This window comes from Tiliqua scincoides, chromosome 6 (genome assembly GCF_035046505.1).
Source record: "Tiliqua scincoides isolate rTilSci1 chromosome 6, rTilSci1.hap2, whole genome shotgun sequence".
NCBI lineage: Eukaryota > Metazoa > Chordata > Lepidosauria > Squamata > Scincidae > Tiliqua > Tiliqua scincoides.
This window is the reverse complement of record NC_089826.1, coordinates 79,274,326-79,298,753: the sequence shown is the minus strand read 5'-3', so window position 1 is coordinate 79,298,753 and position 24,428 is coordinate 79,274,326. Positions and strand designations below refer to the sequence as shown.

The 24,428-nt window shown below is 41.6% G+C and overlaps 1 protein-coding gene across 1 annotated transcript in view; it reads left to right on the top strand.

Moving 5' to 3' along the window:
• SLIT2 (slit guidance ligand 2) overlaps positions 1–24,428 on the top strand; it is a 92,262-nt gene that overhangs the window by 45,743 nt on the left and 22,091 nt on the right. Inside the window, exons 17-27 of the mRNA XM_066633000.1 lie at positions 2,306–2,472; positions 3,672–3,804; positions 4,945–5,013; positions 6,566–6,637; positions 6,809–6,880; positions 9,951–10,022; positions 10,891–11,054; positions 14,918–15,042; positions 15,714–15,811; positions 18,485–18,624; positions 24,297–24,323. Coding sequence (XP_066489097.1) covers positions 2,306–2,472; positions 3,672–3,804; positions 4,945–5,013; positions 6,566–6,637; positions 6,809–6,880; positions 9,951–10,022; positions 10,891–11,054; positions 14,918–15,042; positions 15,714–15,811; positions 18,485–18,624; positions 24,297–24,323 — 1,139 coding nt within the window. The remainder of the gene's footprint in view (positions 1–2,305; positions 2,473–3,671; positions 3,805–4,944; positions 5,014–6,565; positions 6,638–6,808; positions 6,881–9,950; positions 10,023–10,890; positions 11,055–14,917; positions 15,043–15,713; positions 15,812–18,484; positions 18,625–24,296; positions 24,324–24,428) is intronic.

Below are 24,428 nucleotides of genomic sequence, written 5' to 3'. Positions count from 1 at the left end.
TATAGGAAGCCTAATCCTAAACTGCACTGGCGCAGCCAGACCGCACAACCTGTGCTGTGTCCAGCGCAGGTTAGGAGACAGCTGGAGGTCTCCTCAGGATAAGAAGGTATTTTTTGCCCTACCCCAAGTAACAGCCCAGCCTCCCCTATGGGGCTACTTGGATCTCTGCCAGCTGTTTAGCTGGTGAAAGTCCAAATGGCCCTGTTTGGGGCTTCCTTGGTTCCATAGCGGGTCAGGATATGGCAGAGGAGGCCTCTGCCAATTTCAGTCTCCCAGGCCTGATCTACCCCATTCTACCCTCCCCATGATCAGATACTTCCCCTCCCTGCCTCCCTTTCCACGCCCTGCACCTCTCAGCACCTTATCTATCTGCATCAGTGGCCAGGAGCTCAGAATATAGCATTGGCAGAGCAGCACAGACCTCCCTGCCTGCACAGCCTACTCTCAGGATGCTACGAATGTGCTTTATAGCATGTTCACAACACTTTTGGCTGGCCCTGATGAGACAGCTGAGTGAGTGCAGAGATCTGCATTCTGAATTTGGTAACCCTCAGCTGCCGATCTTAATAAGATTAATTTGGAGACCTGACCCAAGCTACAGCAGCAAAGTACCTTACTGTACCTTAATGTACAGGGACCTATGGAGTACTTTACTATAGCATAGGGTTGAAAACCTTTTTAATAGCTCTACTCCTGTGCTTTAACAGCAAACAGGTGTGCAGAAAGTTTTCAGATTTATATATACAAATATACCAAGAATGTGATGGGAAAGACATCATATGTCACGCTTCTTTTAGAAACTCAAGAGCATAGCTAGTTTTTTGTTTTTGTTTATGAAGAAGTTGCCAATTTTAGTGTAGCAGCCATAAATCTGTTAGGACAGTGTATTCCAAACAGAGTTAACAGGATTGAACAACTGACATAAATCCATTTTGCTCCAGGAAACAACCAAATAAATGTATGTGTAATGTATTTTCCCAGAACCATATGTACTTAAAACATATTTTTTATTCAGTGGGTGGAAAAATGGAGGTAGGTATGGGGGGACAATAGGGAATGTGGAATCTGTAACAATTCAGGTTTCTGTGGTAGGAATTTTTGAGTAAAGAATGTAATTGCCAACATATTTAATCCTCTCTCTGCTTAAAATGTGACAAGTTACATCTAGTGACTAATTTGTGCATATTAAAGATGGCATGTTTATAAATAATGAAATTGTCAATAGGCTTTGGCTGAAATGTAGAGATGCCAAAAGCAGTGAGACTTGTGGAAGTAAATTCATTTTTATAACTGGCATGTAATCAACTTAGCTGTCAGTTTAGATGGGAAACCTATTCTCTCGAGCAAATAAAAGATGGAAATCTTGAGGAGGCAAATTAATGAAAGAGCTGTTGTCAGGTTAAAGCTAATAATGTAAAGTAATCAGCCTTCATCTCTACATTAAATTACTGTATTATCAAGCTGAGGTAGCTAGACAGCAAGTCAGATCTGTGACACCTTTAAATTGTGTCTAAATAAGATGTATCAGGATTTTCTAACTCAGATTCTGAATTGCTGTGCTGAAATTTGGTTGGAGCATGAGGGTTATTTTTTTGAGAGAGGAATATAATCAGTATTTACATTGTGGAAAACACAATTGTCGGGACAGGTGTGAAGAAATCAGTGAAGAAAAGCTTTACTTATATATCTCCTGACTAATTCCAAAATGTGTTATCGTTATTGTTAATAATATTTATTTATCGCTTTTCAACAACAACAACAAAAAGTGCACAAAGCAGTTTACAGAGAAAAAAAACTACAGGGCCTCCCTCATTATTCCCAGGGTTCCACTCCACGAACCCTGTGATTAAGGAAATCTACTGATTTGGAGACCCTGTAATCCTCTGGGGACGATGAGAGCTGCTTCTGGGAGGCCTTCGAACAGCCATTTTTAGTCACTGTGCCATGGGTGTGCCACAGGAATTTGGAGGAAGATTATTTATTAGTAGGGCCAGTGCTGCTTTGTTCTTCAGCCATGTGAGCATAGAGACTCTGGGCTCAATGTCTTTGTGGACTTTGCACTAGGATGGGCCACAGACATGACTGCCCAAAGCATCCCTATGCCCACATGACTGAAGAATAAGAGCAGAGCAGCAGAATGGTAAGAGCTGCTCAGGACGGGGAAGGAGTTTTTGTTGTGTGAAGGTCTCCGGTTTGGAGATTGCTGCCCTTTAATATAAAGAGGAGCACCAACTGAAAAAATGCGTTTCTTTCACTTATTTCATCACTTGAAATTAAGCTGCGTCTTGTTCCCTGTGCTTATCAGGAACCTCTTAGCCAATCCTTTCAACTGCAACTGTCACTTAGCATGGTTGGGAGAGTGGTTGCGGAAGAAGCGCATTGTCACGGGGAATCCACGCTGCCAGAAACCCTACTTCCTAAAAGAAATTCCTATACAGGACGTTGCCATTCAAGATTTCACTTGTGATGACGGTAAGAAATGCTGCTGCTGACATGCTGAATGTTATCTTGGCAGTCAGTTTTTCTTCATTCATTGCTATTAACTGAAATCGTACATTGCTGCCTTTTAATGCCTTTTCCAGTAGTACAACAGTGTCTCCTTCTGTGCCATTCCAGGAGTGTCAAAGACCATGTGGGAGGAGCTGGCAAAACGTCTCCCCTCTGGGAGAGATATTTTTAACCAGTGTGCCATGGCATGTTGGTGTGCCACGAATGGTCCACAGGAGTGCCATGGGATTTGGGGGAGAGGATCATTTATTAGTAGAGAGAACTGAAGCCAGGAAGACAGGGAAAGAAGTCAGACTCTTAGTCCAGAGGTGCTCAAAGTAGCAACTGCTGTGCAATGGAAAAGTGTTTCCCGTTCAGACTGCTTCTTTCTGTTCCTCTTCAGCGCTGGGTGATGTCCCCCTTGTTTGGGGGACAGGGACACTCTGGGTAGCCATGTCGTTTACCCGGCAGCTCAGAATGCCGGGCGACAGGACGTCTAGGCAAATGCGACTACCTAGAGCATCCCTGTTCCCTGAAAGAGGGGGACATCGTGCAGCACTGGAGCAAAACAGAAAGGTCCGTTCATGGCGTGGATGGATTCAGCCGAACCCCAGATCTGGCCCTCAGGCTGGGGTTCTACCAGCCCTGTATTAGTCCATTAGATATAGGGAGAGAAGCAACCAACAAGCTGTACAACTAGCAACAAACTCCCCCTACTGGTGGAAACCAACATTAATGCAACATACACAAGTGGTTCTCAAACTTTTCAGTTTTCAGAGCCCTTTACACTTCTGAACAGTGTCTCAAGGAGCCCTGCCAGCACATGCACAGTGTCAAGGGGAGCCCCAGAGTGCGAAGGCATGCACAAAGTGAGCTGCCCAGGCAAGCTGCTGGCATTGCATTCCTCAGCATTGCCCAGTGATGATGTGCTGCTTGCTGAGTCCACGGCCTCAGCCAGGAAATCAGGCATACAGTACCAGTATTGTGGAAATTAAATTAAATTATATCATTGAGAACATAATTGACAGAAAAGTGGCTTGTAACAGTATGTTTTCTCTTTTACTGACTTGCTTGCAAACAGATCACACGTACATCTAGAACAGAATTAAAATTTTGCTTTTGCCGGGTCTATTAAATGCTCTTAGTTGAGCAAGACTTATATTTGGTGTTTTTTTATGAACCAGGAAATGATGACAACAGTTGCTCACCTGTGTCCCGCTGCCCTGCAGAATGTACTTGTCTAGATACTGTCGTTCGCTGTAGCAACAAAGGTCTGAAGACTTTGCCCAAAGGCATCCCCAAAGATGTAACCGAACTGTAAGTAGCACATTTTTCTTTCATTGCATACCAACAATGTTTCTTTCAGAAATGTCTGGAGTACTTCCGACAGGTAAGTAACGTGAGAGAGAAAGGATGTGTAGGACTCAGAAGACAACCAAGCTGGAACCAGGAAGGGGGGAGGAACCAACTAGTGCCTGGAAATGTAAGGAGTGGGCCAGGAATGGGAAGGGTTTGGCTGAGGGCTGAAGATTGGCTGGAAGAGAAATTCCAAAGACCTGGAAACCTGGAGAAGCCCTGAGGCTGAGGAGTAGGAGGTTGCTGTTAACCCCCTTCCTGTCTCTGCTCTGAGTCCCAGGGGGAAAAAAATCTCTGAGAATCCAGGAGAGCCTGGAAGAGATAGTCCAGGTGGCCCTGGCCCTACATGTGGTCACCAGTGATGGGCAGAAGACCAAGACCCCCCCCCATCAATAACTCTGACACTGTTTACCATGCTATCAAAGCTGATTTCAATACTATTGAAGAAATGTTTACTGTTTGTTTTTTCCATGTGGTTTGTTTGTTTTTGTTGTATCAACAATTGTTAGATTTGAATTTATTTGTAAATTTTCTTTTTAAAAAAAAACTTTTTAATGATAGTTGCAACCCACCCTGAAACTATGTCAAATAGAAGGGCAGAGTATGAATGCCCTAAAAAATTATTATTCAAAACCCGTTACCTCACTATTACAGTTAAGACCAAAAGTTGCTAGTAAACATAACATTTGATTTTTTTTTCTTCCATACTTGAGTTGATATTAGCTAACACAGAACTACATTCTATAAAGCAGTATTGATATACAACTAATATCCTTTTGGGACAAACCAGGTGTGTCTGAATCAACTAGAAACTCTTGGTTCATAATGGTAAAATTATTTATTTTAACCAAGTGTGCAGGTGTGCATCTGGCTTTAAACTGGCTGTTGAACTCATCTATTCCCCAGCCATCATATTATTCTATAAAACAAGAAAAAGCCACAGGCAACTATAACTGTAAAATCAATATTTTATGTCGTAAAGTGAAAGTGTTTAGCATTGTTTTATTTCTGAATATTGCTTTATTTCTTAATATTGTAGTCATGGAAAGAACTATTAATGATTTCAATTAAGTACTATGACCTTCTATTTTTCTTTCGTAGTTATTTGGATGGAAACCAGTTTACCCTCGTCCCTAAAGAACTTTCAAACTACAAGCACTTAACTCTTATGTGAGTAACCTTCAGTGCATCTCTCTCTGCTGCTATTATTTAAAACCTGCTCTTCCATTAAATGAAATAGCTCCAATAAAAACATAAAATGTAGTGGACCTTTTCATAAATATAACTGTAGTGCACATTTCTGAAATTGTATCTCTTTAGTCCACTGATCACAGCACAATTCATTAGAAAGTATAGAGACAGAACTCCCCATTTCACATGCCAAAAAGGTGCAGACACCCTCAAAATGTGTCATCCATGTACACTAGTTGCATTCAGTTGTAACGTAGATGGAGTATAGTATTAGACAACGTAAATGCATTTGAATGATTTCAGTTACAGAGAAAAATTGGCATAGTTTGTTGGCACTCAGCACAGTTATACAGCAGTAAATGATGTATAAGAATAAAAAAGAGTGGGGAAATAGTGACATCAGTGTAACTTCTTAAGAGGAGTCTTTTGGAAAAGTTTGCTAGTTTTCTGTTTTGTTTAATAGTAAAAGTTATTTCAGTCATAACTACAGTTTCAAAGGTAAGTTTACCGGATAGAAGATTATGCTTTTTGTATTTATTTAAATGTTTTACCCTGCCTTCTCCCAATAAAGGCAAGTAAGGCATCTTACAAAATTTAAAATTAAGGATAATAAAGCATTAAAAGCAAAATGATGAAAAGATACAACCAGTTAAAAATTACATTTAATTAAAATGCCAGCTATTGTGTGCCATCCTGAATTAAAAGGTCCTAAGGCCCTCCGAAAAGGTCTCCAAGGAGAGGGAAGTTCCAGAATCAGGGTGCCACCATCATGAAGTCCCTGTTTCTCACCGCTGTAACCCTCATCTCCATCAAGATGTTTATGATCAAAATGTTTTTGCATTCTTAAAAAAAAATTGTCTATCACTAAAATGCATCAAATGAAACATGGATAATTCACAGTTTTAAAGAGACACAGGGCCCAATCCTATCCAGCTTTCCAGCGCTAGTGCAGCTGTGCATTGGGGCTGCTTTGGTGCTGGAAAGTCAGATAAGGTTTGGCCCACACTTATATTTACTTTGTTTTCCCACTTTAAAAAAATGGATTCGTATTTAAAACACAACAGTGACGAAGAGTTATGTGTAGATCTCATAACTTCAAAGATCTACATTGATCATTGTTCTGGAAGTCACTTGGCTGAATGCATATATTTGCATTAAAATAAGCGTCAAGTATCTATCAACCTATCTATAAAAGTAATGCTAGAAACAGATCATAGGTAGCAATTAGCTGTTTTTTTTAGAAAGTCTTGGTATATAGTTATGTTTGTGAGGAGTAATGCACTACATCCTGAGGAATTGTTTGCTCTTTTCTTCCTACAATACCACTGCATTGTTGTTTTGTTGTTGGTTTTTATCGCTATTTATGCCAAATGGTTTGCTGGGTATTTACACTGCATGCAGCAATATAAACTGAATGAATGGCAATATGAGTAAGACATTAGTAATGTCTCCTCATCTACTAATTAAATTTGTTGTCTCAAGATTTGTGTTATAACGCCAAGGATTGAATTTCTGAATTTATTTTTTGTAGAGATCTAAGTAACAACAGAATCAGCACTCTTTCTAACCAGAGCTTCAGCAACATGACTCAGCTGCTTACCTTGTAAGTGCCTGTGTGTAACAGGGAATGCACGGGAAGAATACAGTATTTGTCATCTTACAAACCGATCTGGTTTTTGCCTGTGTGAGAATTGCGAACATTGTAATGTGTGACCTGGAATGATGCACCCAAAACTGTTGTATAGTTTGAAAATTGATTCTTGTGTGCTTTCAGAATTCTCAGCTACAATCGTCTGAGATGTATTCCAGCACGAACATTTGATGGCTTGAAATCGCTTAGGTTGCTGTGAGTAATATTATTCTATTATTCCTTGAATATACAACTTGGAAGATTAGGCCTTCTTCATAACACTGTATATGCAGCTTGGGTGCCCCATCCTTTTCTGGCTTACTCCAGGCAACTCCAGAAACACAAATAGCAAAAATCACAAGAGATAAGAACAGTGATTTTCAGCCTTTTTCATCTTACAGCACACTGACAAGGCACTAACATTGTCAGGGCACACCATTAGGTTTTTGATAATTGCTGAGGCACACTATATTGTCACTAGGGGGTTCATATCCCCATTGACCCTACTAATAAATGACCTTCCCCCAAAATGTCTGTGGCACACCTGTGAACCACTCATGCACACCAACGTGCCATGGCACAGTGGTTGAAAATGGCTGGATAAGAACATAAGAAGAGCCCCACTGGATCAGGCCAAAGACCCATCTAGTCCAGCCTCCTGTATTTCACAGTGGTCCATCAGGTGCCTTCACAAGCACATAAGACAACAAGAGACCTGCATCCTAGTGACATCCCTTGTATCTGCCATTCAGAGATTTCCTACTTTTCTAAAATCAGGAGCTTGCACATGCCTATCATGACTTGTAACCCATGATGGACTTTTCCTCCAGAAATTAGTTCAATCCCCTTTTAAAGACATCTAGACCAGATGCCATCACCATATCCTATGGCAAGGAGTTCCACAGACTAATTGCACACTGGGTAAAGAAATATTTTCTTTTGTCTGTCCTAACTCTCCCAACACTTAGAACCAGATGTCCCCTGGTTCTGGTGTTGTGTGAGTGGGAAAACAACTCCCTATCTGCTTTATTCATCTCCTGCATAGTTGTTTCCTTACCAGAACCCCTGGACCTAGGGGAGCTGAAATATTTGCAGGGAAGCTTTCCACTTGATTCCCCTCAACACCTCATTCCATCATTTAGTATGTTCTGGAGTGGTGTAGGATGCAACCAGTGTGGTAAACAGCCTCTATCTTATTAATATATGAAACCTGGTCTTGGTGTTTTCTTATCAAGATAATTTCCTAATTAGTTATTTGCAATGGTGCCTACATGGAATCAATCTAAAACAATTTCTGATTTCATGATTAAATTGCAGTTATTCCCTAACTCAGAGGTTTTCAGACTGAGGTGTTACGGCGCCCCAGCCTGAGGGCCCTGGTCTCTTCCCCCTTAAGGGAAAGCCTCCTGCAGCCTCCCAGGGATGTGGGGAGCCCTGCATGACTGTCTGCAGGACTCCCAGAAGCTTCACAAGTGAAAGTGGGGCGATCGCGCCCCACCTCTGCTAAACCGGAAGCGGAGCGCGATCGCTCCACTTTCACTTCTGACTGGGCTGCAGGAACTGGGGTACACTCACCAGTCCCTGAAGCAGCTGTCCTGGGGTACGGGGAGCCCTGCGCGAGCTTTTGCAGGTCAGCAGAAGTGAAAGTGGAGCGATCGTGCTCCACTTCCGAAAACTGGGTCTGTTTTCATTGGAGAAGGACATGCCTGATCTCGTCTGATCTTGGAAGCTAAGCAGGGTCAGGCCTGGTTAGTACTTGGATGGGAGACCGCCTGGGAATACTGGGTGCTGTAGGCTTATACCATAGTCTTTCAAGACGAAGGTTGCCAACCAGTATCCCTGAGCTGTTGACAGTATCCGGGTCCCAGCTCCAGTCTAGGGCTGGACACCACTTAAACAATTTTGCATCAAGTCTCAAAAGCATTAAGCTCACTCTGTGCTGCGGGGATCCGCAACACATTGCACCACCTCACATAAATTGGTAAACGGTCTGTTTCTTATGTCATCTTTTGGCTTGATGAGCATTTTTTTTACTATGTTACACTTACTTGAAAGAGTACCGTGACTGTAATTAAATCTTGTGTGCTGATAAAGATTGGCTCTTTCTCTTTGACTAGAATGACATATCACATGTGAAAGAGACTGCTTCTCGACCTCTTTAATGTTTAGTAATGCAAAACATGTGATATGACATCATACTGCAAATTTCCCCATCCCCTCCACTTTCTTGTTGCTGTTGGTGGAGATTTAAAAAAAACAACTCAATGTGATAATGCAGGGGTGGCCGACCTTTCCACTTCAGGGCTCCTGGACCTTTAACAGTTGTGAGGAAGAGGGAATTTCAGCAACTGCAGCAGATGACAAACTGCACCTGCTGAAATTTCCTCTGCTACTCTGTTGTTCAAGGTCCAGAAGCCCTGAATTGGGAAGGTTGGCCACCCTGCAATAATGTAGCATGTGCTTTGCCTTACTCAACATTATGGGAGATGGGGAGGGAGGGCTTTTGTTCCAGTCTCTTGATAGTCAGACTACGTTCTGCCCAGGCTTAAAGTAAATTGTGGCAACCCCTTGGTGACTAACAGCGCGATCCTGAGCTGTGCTTAGGCTGGTGCAAGTCCCTTGTGCCAGCCCAGGAGGATCGCAAATGTGCCATAAGGCAGGCTTGCACCTCCTCATGAGTCGGCTAGGCCGGCGCGTGGAGGCTAGAATAAGCGTCCACGCCAACAGAGGCTCCGAGTCTTGTGTCAGCTGAGCTCAGCCAACGCAAAACTTTGGGGTGGGCAGGGAAGAGGCGGGAGGGAGACATTCTGGGGTGGGGGAGGGCAGGCGGTGGGCGGCCTCGGGGGCAGGCAGGTGGGGAGTGGGAGGCGGGCCTGGGACCTGGCAGTTATACTGGATCCCAACCTCTGTTCCCGGGGAGTTCAGAGTAACTTTAAGACGCTCCACTCCCCTCAGACTTGTGCCACCTCAGGAGGTGACGCAAGTCCAAGGAGACCCATAGATGCAAGGGTGGCTTACCTGGAGGTAAAAGGAAAAGTTTCTCCTTACCTCTGGCTGATCTACTTTGGGCACCTATCCTGTGCTGGATAAGGCACAAGCCTTTTGTCTTGCCTGATCCAGTGCAGGATATGACTATGCCCTAAATATTCTAGGGGGATTTCAGGCTTATAGGGCAGTGATATTAGTAAAGATTTACACAAACCTGTGGAAAGCCACTGCGCTTTGTTGTCAAATAAGGATTTTCTCATTCACTTCTAGTAACACACATGGTTTTTTCTCTGCTTAGATCATTACATGGCAATGATATTTCTGTTGTTCCTGATGGTGCTTTTAATGACCTTTCAGCATTATCACATCTGTGAGTATTCAGTTAATAAGTCAATATTTTTATTGAATAGTGCTTTAAATGTAGTTTTGAGTTTTGAAAGCTGCTTCGGGGGCCCTTCAAGGAGAAATGCAGGATACATAGTGTGTGTGTGTGTGTGTGTGTGTGTGTGTTTAAACCAAAAAAAAAGTGCCAAAACTGGTGTTCCTAGGCTCTCAGGGCTAAAAGTAACTCCAAAGACCCACTTCCTGAACTGAATAATTGAATTCCATTACATTCATCCAATCTAGTGGCTGAATGCAGTATAGCAATGCTGGGAGGAGAGAGGAACCTCCGCGAGACCGCAAGTAGGTCTTTAGAGCTATTTTTAGTCCTGAAAGTCTTGGAAATGGCACAGTTCCACCACAGCAATGTAGGAACAGTGGTTCTGGCACATTTTTGTTGTTTTTAAATACAATTACATTGGGTCCCCAGTTACCTGCTGGCATTCATGGTAAGTCATGAATCCGGTAAGTCTGTGGATCCGGTAAGTCTGCCGGATCCACAGATACTGGCAGCCCAGTGTATTTACATTTCTGGGGAGCCCAGAAAAGCCAGGAAGAAGAGGCCACCGGGGACATCCTACAGAGCCCATGTACCCCGAGGCACCCAGCATACACTTTGGGAACCACTGAGTTAATCCTTTTATAATAAATTCTTTTATAATGACTTATTCAGGCAGTTTATTACTAATATTTTCTAGAAACCCATTTTGAACTAAAAATTCACATTCTCGTTTTTTAAAACAACTTTCTAACAAGTTAGTGCATCAGATTTACCGTTGAAATATTTTTTTTGCCACATTTCCATTTAATTTGGGCTCTGAGCATATGACAGGGCAATTCTGTTCTTTGTTCTACAGTGCCATTGGAGCAAATCCTCTTCACTGTGACTGTAACATGCAATGGTTGTCTGATTGGGTCAAGTCGGAATACAAAGAACCTGGTATAGCTCGATGTGCTGGTCCTGGAGAAATGGCTGACAAACTACTTCTCACCACCCCATCCAAGAAGTTCACTTGTCAAGGTATAGTTTGGGGTGAAAAAATTCTTATTTCTCAAATACAAACTGAAATCTTAGAACACAGTAGTTAAATTGCCTTTGATACTGATTGTTCTGCACACTACCTGCTTCCAATTGGGAAAAATGGAAACATTTTATTCTCTGACTCCATCTTATCCAAGATGTTGACAATATTCAGTTTCTTGGTACCCAAAAATGGTGCAGCTCAGGTTTGTTTCAGTTGAACACCGTTCCAGGTTTGATTGTCGACATGCATTGTATTTTGTCTAAATGAATTAGGACCATTTCACATATTAAACCCAAGCTTGCCAATGAGTGCACATTCTACAGAGAGCTGCAGCCAATCTCAATTCCCTGAGGAATGTGCTTACACATGTATTTACAAACATATGTCTGTTCATACTTAGAATGTTGTTTCACACACTACATTTTTATCAACTTAGAAAGTCTTTCCTGGAAAAAAAAGTACATAAGATGCCTTGAAATTCATTGTTATGAACTCTCTCAGTCATATTTGTTTCACTTTTTAAAAAAATGTAGTGACATCCTAAGCAGAAGCCTACATCTGTTAGAACGGGTTCCTCTGGGAGGCATTTACGGCTATTGTTCTTGTGTTTTAGACATCTCTGCATTGCCCCATGGTATTCTTCTGCCCTTTTTTCTTCTAATACATGAATGTGGAATGAATTGTTTTGTAATAAATTTACTACTCAGCTATTTTTGTTAGTCTTGGGAACAATTGCAAGTACTGTTTTGAACAGTAGGATCTAGTGTGCCATGTTGATTCCTATAATTATAAACACTAGGAGTCAGTCTCTGGGTATGGACTGTCTATGTTTTGGTCTTGTGTACCTGTCCAGAATTAAAAGTGAAGAATTTGTCATCATGAATACCAGTGTGAAACTATATACAAATGAAAATAAAATAACCATGCAGCTGAAAGTCTACATGCCCATCTGAATTTAAAGCTCTGCATGAGTCATTTATTAAAAATGCAGTGAGTTGAACATAGTCACTGAACATAGATGCATTCTTACTTAGAGTAGTGTCCCAATTACAATATACAATATTTCTTTTTTTGGGTGTCGCATCTAACGGACTTTCAATTTTTTGCTTTTGGCATTTCACAATTCATGCCCTGCCTCTAGAGATTCCAGGGCCTTGTGGTTTTCTTATACCAGGTAAGATTGCAAAGTGTGCTTGACTGGATTTCTGTTTAAGACAAGACCTTCTGACCTTCCCTGTGTGTTTTATCAAGCAAACTTTTTCCTAAGCCATGCATGTTTTGTTGATGATATTTCCCCTCTTTGCTTGGATAACTTTTTATAAATTACTCTTTCAGTACTCTAGCAGCATTTCTCAAATTGTGGGTTGTGACCCAATTTTCTGTGGGTTGTGGGCCTGATGCGACTGGAAGCTGCCTCCGGATCACGCTGGCCCACGTCCCACTCATTAGCCGGGCCATATCACGCCCCAGAATATCTTTGGGAACCTGCCTGCAAGGCATTCTGGGCTGTGATGCAGTGCAGCACAGCCAATGACGTGGATTGCGAGCCCGTGCGACCTAGAAGCCCCTTACTGTTCAAGCCCCTTATTGCCTTGCAGTTTCCTAGTTGTGGGCCCAGGACCTACTGCAGATGATTCAGTGGGTTGCATAGTTAAGGAGTTTGAGAACCGCTATACTATAGCATACCCTGGCATCTTAAACTACCTTTCGTTTTTTTAAAATAGTCATGAATTACTCTCCTAAATTATCATTGCCAGCACATGGGTTTATTCTTCAGTAACCTCAGTTATTTCTGTGCCTGGATCTCTCCTCTCCTGTCTTGTAGGTTCTTCACATTTGACAACTTCAGAATGTTGATGAGCCTTCTGATTCTTTGACACAGATATTTTATTTGCTCCACATTTGTTCTGATTTCTTTCCCAGATATTTTATTTGCTTATTACCGCCTTCAGGCACCAGCACCTTGAATATGATTATAATCTTCATCTTGTCCTTGATTCCTTTCTAAGCCTTGTTTCCTCTCCACACAGTACCACTTACCTGGTCCAAAGTTTGTGTTTCCATACCAGAGAACTGGGTAGACCCCTCTTCATCATGCTCATAATGTAATACAGTATATCTTGTCATGTGGATGCTCCGCACAGACTGAATTGCTTTATAGTCAACCTTTTTTGGACCATATCACATGTTAAAATTTAAGCATAGTTGTGGCGGCTGCACGTACCTTCCCCACTCCAGGAACAGAATCATTGACACATCCGTACTCTGTTGCTACGCTCTCTTCTTTTTCCCTCTTGTTTTCCTGTCATATTTTCCCTCACCAATTTTGTCTTTCAATTCCATATTAAGAGTTGCTGTTGTCTCCTTCTGTTTGCCCCACACTTTAATCTTTTTCCTTTTCTGTTAGTCCCACTCTATTGGTATTTTTAGAGGTATAGGATCTTTGTTGTTCTGAAAATTGTCTCATGTAATTTTTTTATTTAGAAGTTTATACCCTGCTTTATCTCCTTAGCGGGCATTCAGTTCCACCAGACCACCACAATTAATTTCCTGGATGCTATTCATTTTTTCTGATGTTTTCCATCAATCTTGAGGGCCTGGAAGTACTGAAAAAGGACCTGATTGACTTTTGAAGACTCTGACCCCGTCTTCTCCTGCTGCAAATAGGCTATACTTGAGCTACCACTACCTCAGTCTAATTCCATCGACTGTCTCTTAATCGTTAACAGTGGACCCAGGTTGCATCTCCTGTGACAATGCATGACAGAAAAATCTCCCTTTCATTTTCATAGTGTTCCAGATGACTTTCCAGGCTTCTTTGTGCTTGTCTGTCAGCATTTTCAGGAATCACTGGGCACAAAACTTTCTGTAGTCAAGCTCCTTAATGATGGTTCTTGCAGCTGGTTTTCCAATGCTAACTGAGTCACACAGTTCACATGATGCAGTGGTCCTCTTCTACGAGCATGTCATTTCATCTCTTATTGTCTTCTGTCACTGCTGTCACCTGTTGGCTGCTCTAAGGCTTGTAAACAATGTTTCTTGCTCTTGAAGCATCTCACCCAACGTCTGACTGTACTGATGGCAATAGTACATATTGTCACCATACATATTTTGGAGTCAAGTATGGATCTCAGTTGGACTGATTTCTTCCTCAGTGCAGAATTCAATCACTGCCCTTCGTTTTTTATACAAGTATCTGAACATCTACCATTTTGAACTGCTCATGCGTTGCACTCACTTGATATATCCATTGCCACTCTATATGGTGAAACTAAACACATCTAGTGACCACCCAGTCAAACTAATGCCATGCAACGCAAGATTTGAAATTTAAAAAATAGAAGGCATTACTTTTGAACCAACCCTCATATATTGTATATTTCAGGTGTTCCAAGTGCATCACATACATTGTTTCAGTCATCCTTGGCTGTAGTCCAGTAAAGTAGGACATTATTATCACCACATTGCAGTTGAAGAACTGAGACTGAGATGAAAGTATTTCGCCTAAAGCCTCCTGCTGTGTTTGTGGGTGACAAAGATATTTGAGCTATGGACTTCAGGGTCCATATTTTGTCATTAAGCTACACCACCCCCTTCTGAAGCCATCATTTTCATGCAGTTTTTTGTTGGCAGGCTGGTGAACTGGTAGCTGCGTCTTGCAGCCTGGCTCTCAAATGAGAGCTACATGACCACAACACCAGAGTGTTTGCACATGGCATGTGTATCACTGGTTTCGCTAGTATAGCCTCAAGATCTTGGATTTCAGTAAACGTTTTTTGATTCCATCTAACTGAAAAGTTGTTTGACACCAACAATTACAGGCTTGCGTCTGTGATTATAAATCTGTGTTTGTTTGAAGGTCCGGTGGATGTCAACATTCTTGCCAAATGTAGTCCCTGCCTATCAAATCCATGCAAAAATGATGGAACTTGCAACAGTGACCCTGTGGATTTCTACAGATGTACCTGCCCCTATGGGTTCAAGGTATGGAGATCACGTGAAGTTTCTTTATACCATCTTAGACCATTTGTCCACCTACCCAGTACTGTCTGCTGCAGCTGACCCTGCAGTGTCTCAAGCAGAACAGGATGTTTCCCATCCTGTTACATGAGCCCCTTTGAGCTTCAAAGGGTTTGAAACTGGGACATCCAAGTATGTGCTCTGTCACTGAGCTGTAGCCACTCTGTGGAAAGAGCAGCAAGCAGCTGTTTTAAAAGTGTGGAAGTACAGTGGCATTGCCAGAGGCCCCGGAACCCAGGGCAGTGACATGATGCCATGATGTCACTTCTTAGTTCTCCTGGAACAGAAGGTGATGGAGGCTTTGTAATCTCACTGCCGCCCTGTTCCTTCTCCTTGGGAGGCTCAGCCTCAAAGGAAAAGTAATGGGGCAGCAGAAAGATCACAAAGCCACCAAAACAGGAGGAGGCAGTGGCAGCCTCTACATGCCAGCAATCATGCTGGTGCTGCTGCTGCTTCTTTTGCTGGCACTGCCATCTTGGATGAGCCTCATGTGGCACCCCCTTCTGGCCTAGCAGCCAGAGTGGCCCACCTTCCACTTGCTATGCCACTGTGGAGAAATACCTATTATTTTACAGTTTAAAATGAAAATTGCATTTTGTTTTCTTAGTCTCATAACTTTGCTGTTTCATTTCTAGGGCCAGGATTGTGATATTCCAATTCATGCCTGCATTAGCAACCCTTGTAAACAAGGGGGGACTTGTCACTTAAAAGAAGGCGAGAAGGATGGATTTTGGTAGGTTTTTTGTTTTTTTTTAATCTGGGAGACAGAAGAGAAGCCCTACTGAGTTTGAAAGGCTTGTTGAGCTAGCAAAAAACACAAAAGTCTGTATGCTATTAATCTTTGATCCCACAAAGTAATGAGAAGTGGGAACGTGTCTAGATAAGCGTAAACCCCCAGTTCTGGCTCTGTAGTATTCGGGAAACTTGAAGTCACATCAATGAGCTTAGTGTGCTATGAAAGTTTTTTTTTTCTTTTTTAAATACATTGTTATTAGTCAAGGCATAACAGGGCAAGACAACATGGTGTTGACTCTATTATGCTAATTAATAGCTAGCTGGATCCCTACTGAAAAGTCTCACAATTCAGCTGTTGTTCTGTGCATTATATCAACAGACAGCCTGTAAATGATCAGATGTAAATCCCAGTGGAACAGAAAATTAATGATTCATTGCCAAACCAGCACACCAGTGGATAAACATGCTGTGAGCATTTTTAATCTAGAGTTATTTAATCACACAGTACAATTACCCCAGATGTACTTCATGAATTATGAAACAGAGTTCCTTAATAAGTCGATCTAATAATTTCAAATACGTATGCTAATCCATTCTTCTAGCTTGTAAGAAGCAGTCTTGATTCCTCCTGTTCATTAAAAAAAATTATCCTTATTTTTTAATATCTAAATTTTAGCCAAAGGTTAAACTGCTTTCTATTTGAAATTAATCTGATATATTTTAATATTGTGGTAAATTAGACCCAAATCCTTACCAACTTTCCTGCACTGACATGGCTGTGCCAGTGGGGCATGTTTTGAATCCTGCAGTTGGGTGGCAGTCATAGAGTCCTCCTCAAGGGAATGTTTGTTCCCTTACCTTGGTGAAAGTTGGTTAGGATTGCACCTCTAATGTTTTAATCACAGTTTCAAAGAGCTAAAATGAATAAGAAGTTCTCAAGAACACATTGCTTCAATGGTACACAACAAGTTAATGTGTGTTCTCAGTACCACCTTGTGATAGTGATCATCATAAAGCCATGTTTTCATTGGGACTGCACAGATCCAAAAATTAAGAAATAAATAAATGCATGGTTTCTGCCTCAGAGAAGTTAGCATCTTTTAGATACAGCAGAAGCCTCAGCTTTTACTCAAACACACATGTGTGTATATGTGCATCTGTCTGTGAAATATTCAAAATCCTACATATGGATGAATGACTCAGGTTTCCTTCTCACTGAGGTGCTAAAGCATTGTCTAAGCTGTATCACTTTAGAGTGCATAAGGGGACTCACATGGAATTACAGGACCAATTCTTATGATGGATTGGTACCTGGCTGAAAAACAGGAAGCAGAAAATATGAATAAATGGGCAGTTCTCACAATGGAGGAAGTAAGAAGTGGGGTCCCCAAGGATTTGTATTGCAACTGCTACTTTTTAAATTGCTTTAAATCACTGTTTCTCAATGTTTGTCCCCTGCTGTACCACTTTGTATAGTCCACCTATTGGAAGTACCACCTGAAGTAACTGCTTCTGGATTGGGAGGCCAGATTTAATACAACAAACATCTCTAAGAGGCTCAGGCTGAAAGGGAGGGCTTTTTTAAGCACATGAAAAGCACATGCTGGAGCTCTGCCACCAAGCTATTACTGCTTGTCATACTGCATTGCTGATTTTGCTGCCAGGCAGCAGGTATCTGGGGGTCCCATGTGTATCACCAGGCTCCACCTCAAATACCACTGGTGTATGAGTACCACTGGTTGAGAAATGCTTGTTGAGAACAGTGAAGCAGACAAATTTGCAGATATTATCAAATTATTCAGGATGGTGAAAACACAAGCAAAATATGAAGAGCTCTAAAAGATCTCTTAAAATTTATGAATTGGCAGCAAAATAACAAATGAGGTTCAATATAGGGCTATAGCAATGCATATTGGGACAAAATTTCCTATTTTCACATATTCACTGATAGAGTCTGGTGTCTAACAAGAAGATAAATTTTTTCATGGTGAATAACTCAGTTAAAGCATCAATGTGCAGAAGCTATGAAAAAGGCAAATTTCAGTGGTATGATTGGGAAAAGAAACAGAAATGAAACTGCCGGTATTGTGATGCCCTTATACAAATCTACAGACACAATTGAAATATTATAAATTTGTATAGTTCTGGTCTCCCCACATTTAAAAAAAGAAGTATTTTTTCCTCGGATTTTAAATTTTCTACTCCTATGGAAAGGAGAGGTAGGAATTCCAGTAACATAATATTTATAGAGCAATTTTTTGGCAATGTAGAATAGGCCCTTGGTATCTGTGGGGGAATCTGTTCCAGTACCCCCTTTGGATACGAAATTCTGTGGATAATGAAATTCGCGTGAGGGGGTGCATTTAACTGCAGTTACATACCTGGGGACTGCACCTGGCCTCTGGAAGTCACGCATGGCCTCCCTGCCTCCTCCGAAGCCTTCCAGGTGTGTCCAGAAATTACTTCTGGTCAAGTCCAGAAGGTTCTCTGAGGCCTTCTGCCACAGGCTCGGCATCCATAGATATTCAAACCTGTGGGTGCCAAGCCCACTGTACACAATCATTTTAAACTCCCTTCATGTAAGAGTCTGCTTAAAATTAACCTATACCTTCAGGTATAAGACAAAGCAGATCCCTTGTCTAAAAGTTTAACACGTTCTCCTCATTTACAGGTGTGCCTGTGCAGATGGTTTTGAAGGTGAAAACTGTGAAGTGAATATTGATGATTGTGAGGATAATGATTGTGAAAATAATTCTACTTGCGTAGATGGAATTAACAACTATACTTGCCTATGTCCACCTGAATACACAGGTAGGAAAAAGAAAATACAAGTTCCTCACTGCTCCATGCAAAGTTTTGATGGTTTATTATAGCCTTTGACTCCTTTGTTTTCTAGTTTAGTCAACAGTGTGTGTGTTTTATAATACTTTTAGGATTCTGTTCATTTAGCTAAGTGCTCTTTCTAGTTTTCTTCAAAGTTTTGATTGATGAAAAAACATACTTTGCAAAAGCAGAACAAAATTGGAGAGAGCCTCGTATGTCACCAGTCCCTGGTATCGCACCTTATACTGGCTACTGACATGGTTGAAGATGAATTTCCCAGAAGTGGTCATAATCCGCAGAGCCATTTCTGTGTATCCCATCCGTCACAAAAGTGTACCCCCACGCTTCCTTTAATTTTCATGCATGCATCTCTTGTACACTGAATTACAAGCCTCTTTCAAACTCATACAGGTTCAAAAATTATTTTGCATTTTGGAAGCAGAAACAGGAAGCTGTGCAAAAATGGAAATAAAACCTACACATGCAGATTTGATGGACTGTGGCCATGGTCCCTAGGCGCAAGATGTCAGATGTAATATTAGGAAATATTTGTGTTTAAAAAATCATTCCCCCAACAGTAATCTTAGTAAAACTTCTTGCATTCCTTCAGCAAGCTACAGGATAACCTGACCTTGAATTAAGATTAATTTCTTATTGACTGTTATTTTAGTTCTGTTACATTAATTTACCAAGACAGCATAGGTCTTATTCAGAAACAGAAAACAAAATCTTTGGAAAATAAATTATTATCCAAAAAAGCAGGATCATGTCTTAAGGTAATGTTATGATCATAATTTTAAAGTTACATAGATGAGAGAGTGCAGGGTTATGTGTTTATATATTGGGGAATCATGAAAAGAGAAAGAATGCTTCTTTACACTGTGTATAGAATGTAAACAACATACACTATACAGGACCATAGTGGCAGAAACATGGATACGTTGATCCAGATCTGAGAGGAAAGTCATTAATGAGAATGATGTTGGAGATCACTTTTCTCTTGCATGACAGGAATGTTCTAGTGTTCTAGCTGAGTAACCTCATCTTCATAAGTCACAGCAGCTACGAAAGGACCCCGAGTTTCAGAAATCTTCATAAAAGGAGGAACTGAGATAGTACTGGGTGTACCATTTTAACTGTCCTACGATGATTTATCAGATACTAAAAAGAAAATTGAATTCATGTCCTGATGTCCAAGGCTGGGCTGCCAGCCAATTTACCTTTACTAGTGCTGTATATATAAATCAATATTATTAACTAAAACCACTGTGAGTTTAAGCATTTATCAAATTTTCCATGTGGGTTGGACCTACAAAGGTCCATAGGAATGGGTCACCCTGTGTGGTGGAAAAGTCTCACACTCATGTCCTAGCAGTGGGAAGATATATCTTGATATTCTGACACTATGAAAGGGGGGGAGGTTTCCAGTCAACCAAAGACTATGAATGATAGGTTCTCCAAGTTGTTTTTTTTGTGAATGAAGTGTTATGTTTAGCATTGTGTCAATTTATAAGAAAAGAGAGTGGGGGAAATCCATAGACTGAATTGGGGGGGGGGGAGAACAATGAGTGCACTACTCTTGCAGGCAGCTATATCAAGCACTCTTGACAGCCAATAACTAGCTGAGTGGCCATTTGGGAACATAAGAACAGCCCCACTGGATCAGGCCATAGTAGGCCCATCTAGTCCAGCTTCCTATATCTCACAGCGGCCCCACCAAATGCCCCAGGGAGCACACCTGATAACAAGCATCCTGCATCATGGTGCTCTCCCTTGCATCTGTCATAGCCCATTTCTAAAATCAGGAGGTTGCACATACCCATCATGGCTTGTAACCCATAATGGATTTTTCCTCCAGAAACTTGTCCAATCCCCTTTTAAAGGCATCTAGGCCAGATGCCATCACCACATCCTGTGGCAAGGGGTTCCACAGACCAACCACACACTGAGTAAAGAAATACTTTCTTTTGTCTGTTCTAACTCTCCCGACAGTCAGTTTTAGTGGATGTCCCCTGGTTCTGGTGTTTTGTGAGAGTGTAAAGAGCATCTCTCTATCCACTCTGTCCATCCCCTGCATGATTTTGTATGTTTCAATCATGTCCCCCTCAGGCGCCTCTTTTCTAGGCTGAAGTGGCCCAAACGCTGTAGCCTTTCCTCATAAGGAAGGTGCCCCAGCCCAGTAATCATCTTAGTCGCTCTCTTTTGCACCTTTTCCATTTTCACTATGTCCTTTTTGAGATGCGGCGACCAGAACTGGACACAATACTCCAGGTGTGGCCTTACCATCAATTTGTACAACGGCAGTGAACTCAGAGGTGATATCTCATGACACTCAGTCATATGACATCATGATGTCAGTGCCCCAGATGCTGGGGCAACGTGTAACCCCCCTGACTGGTTGTATTTCCATATCATATCTGATACTTCTCTGATACCTCATCAGGAACTTTCTTCTTAGTCCTGCCTTTGATAGGACCTGTGATCAGACTTGCTTTCACAGATTTTGGAGACAGGGATAATCTGATGTCTGTTGAAATGAAGCATTAAGCTACTCAGAGTCATTTAAGATTGAACTTGGGTTGTTGTTTTTTTTAATGCATTTTCTTTTACTGATTATTTCTAGAGACCCTTTGTATCTGGAAAATCTGGCAAAAAGAATAGGCAGGAAAAATAAAAGATAAAATAATTCAGTAGTTAATATTCAAGTGCTCCAGTTACGGGAGAGAATGATTAGGTGTCAATGCATCGCTCAAATGCACCTTGCCATCTTCTTCCTGCCTGACCACCCAACCCCACCTCACCTTGAAACACTTTCAGAAGTAATGGCTGGGGTGCCAGGACTCCAACAAATGCAACATCTATACTCATCCCAAAGCAACGCCAGCTCAGCAAACTGTGATTGGTTGTCATGGGCTGATGGTTGCTGATTCAGGTGTTATTCCTACAACTAGGCTAAGAAACACCTTTAAAGTGGTGGTTCTCTTTTATCTGGCAGAGGAAATTACACCTAAAATGGCAACCATCAGCCCAAGTCACCAATCACAGTTTGCTGTGATAAATTGCTCTGATTTTATTAACAGATTTATATCCTGCTTTTCCACCAATTAGGTCTTTATGATGGTTTACAAAAATATTTGAATAAAATTGTTTTCAATTTTAGTGGGGACAAGGCTTCAACGTATTATCTTTCACTGCCTAGAATTACAGAATAGACTTCATCACCCCACACCTGATGTCTACTCTGCAGGGCCATGCTGCATTTTCAGACCTATCAGTAACTTTATAGTTGTGTTCATAGTGTTTTTTAATCTCATGTTAATAACCTGCAGATGAAACTTTAGTTGGAAATTAGAAGAATAAATTTCCTGGGGTTCAGTGAATGTTCTCCAAGCATATGAGACTGTAGCATTGCTGAACCTGGGAAGGTGTGACCCAGTTAGTCCCCTGGATAGAAGACCACTGGGATTCCCATGGAGGAATGGAATATAAGTATAATACAAATACACACACGCACACGCACACACACACACACACACACTAACCAGGGACACACACACACTAACCAGGGATGTGCTGGAATCACAGTGCTAAGTTGAAACTTGAGTGGCTAGTCTCCATCCCCTTGACTAGACTTGCTCATGACTCAAAACAGGTACCCGTCATGACTTGTCCAGAGCTGTTTTTAGAGATTTTGACTTGAGTCAGAGTTTTTTTTTTTTTTTCCAAAAAGTGAGTCAAACTGCTAGTCAGGTGCAACTCCTCAGGAAAAAAAAGGAGGTAGGGTGAGGGGGGTGTCAGAGTTCTCATTTAACACTGCCCTGATGTTCCCATCCTATCTGCCATCAGTGATGTGTTGGAATCCTCCACTTCAAATGAGCCATGAGTTTGGAAGGTGTTCCTCTCTTATTGCAGGGAAACACCTCACCTCTGTTTTGTCCACCACCTTAGCCCCCTCCCTAGACTATCCAGGCATTTTCCTATCATAAGAAGCCCCTCCCCCATCCATTTGGCTCTCCTTTCTTCCCTCCCTTGTCCAGAGAAAAAAAATCAGGCCATCTATTCAGCCAATCAGTTGTCTATTCCTTCAGAGATGGACAAGTGATCCTACTCCCCTCCTCATATTTTGGCTGCCCCTGCCTTCTTCTGGTTACTCCCCCCCAGCCCTCACCTCCTGGAGCCAACATACCCTACTGCCACCAAGAATACTGTTCGCACTGGTTTGGATGCCGTCTTCTGGTTCGCCCACAAGGTCTTTTGGGGCAAGGCAGAAGCAGTCAAAAAAGTAGTAAGCAAGCACATGCACACAGGAAGTCAAGCTGCGGGCCCAAAATGACAATTCTTTGTGACTCGTGTATCTACAAGATGATTCTTTTGGAGGGAAAACCCTGACTCACAAGTCAGTAACACGCATGATTCGAGTTTCTACAAGTCTCCGCAACTCACGAGTGCCCATCCCTGATAACTAACAAATAGTGAATCCCTTGTATTCCATTTAGCAAAGACTTCTTTATGAAAAATGCCAGTACCATCTAGAGCACGGGTGCCCAAACCCCGGCCCAGGGGCCACTTGCGGCCCTCGGGAACTCCCAATCCGGGCTGCAGTGAGCCCCCAGTCTCCAATGAGCCTCTGGCCCTCCAGAGACTTGCTGGCCTGATGCAACTGCTCTCAGTGTGAGGACGACTGTTCGACCTCTAACCTGAGCTACGGGAGGAGGGCTCCCTCCTCTGCTTGCTGTTTCACGTCTGTGATGCAGCAGTGTAAGCAAAGGAAAGACTGACCTTGCTTTCTGCAAGGCCTTTTGTAGGGCTTGAGCTACTGCAAGACTATTCATTCATTCATATGTTCCATCTCTAATATATTTATGTAAATTTATTCAAATTTTAAATGTAAATTAATTCTTTTTTTCCTGGCCCCTGACACAGTGTCAGAGAGATTATGTGACCTTCTTGCCAAAATGTTTGGACATCCCTGCTCTAGAGGAACATGTACAAAACACCTAAATAAGTTCATCTAAAATTATTGATTTTATCTGTGTATTCCCTGAAGATTTTTTTTGTAAATCAACACCTTTGACTACTAGCTGGTGTTGGATTGAAAGCTATGGCTTGCTTTTCTTTCCAGCTATAGAATTCTGTTTCAGTGATGTGAAGAATCATATTGTAAACAATATTAACACAGCTTTGCTCTGCAATGACCTGCAGACCTTAATCATGAAGTTATGAAAAATAAAATATATAGGATCAGAGGAGACTTATAGATGGAACTTTTGAATGTGAAATTCTTGCAAATCTCTTAATATTATTCTCTGTACCTTTTAAACTCTATCTGGCTTTCTTCATATTCAATCTTTATGAATGTCAGGATCATTGTGTACGTTCTGTAGATTATCTAATCATTTTTCTGGCTGCTCATTATCATCCACCATTAAGGTCACAGATATCTCTGGTCTAGCAACAAAACTCTTTCTGTGCCTGCAGTTGCACATACCTGTGTGTGTGTGTGTGTGCGTGTGTGTTTTGCTATAGGTAAAAATGAAAGCTTACTTCACTTTTGCTACATCAACTTAGCTCTTCTGCTGCTGCTAATTGTGCATGAATTTACTTGTGCTATGCTGTTTCATTACAATGTAAAAAGTCTCTTCTGTCTTTGTCACTGCAAGCTGCTAATCTGAATGAAGTGGAAAAAGGTTAGTTACCTTTAAACCTATGTTCACTGCCTTGGTTTCTCTCTTCCCTTTTACTTCAGTTTCCTTAAACGTATATGGGTCTCATCTAATGAAATGACCATCAAG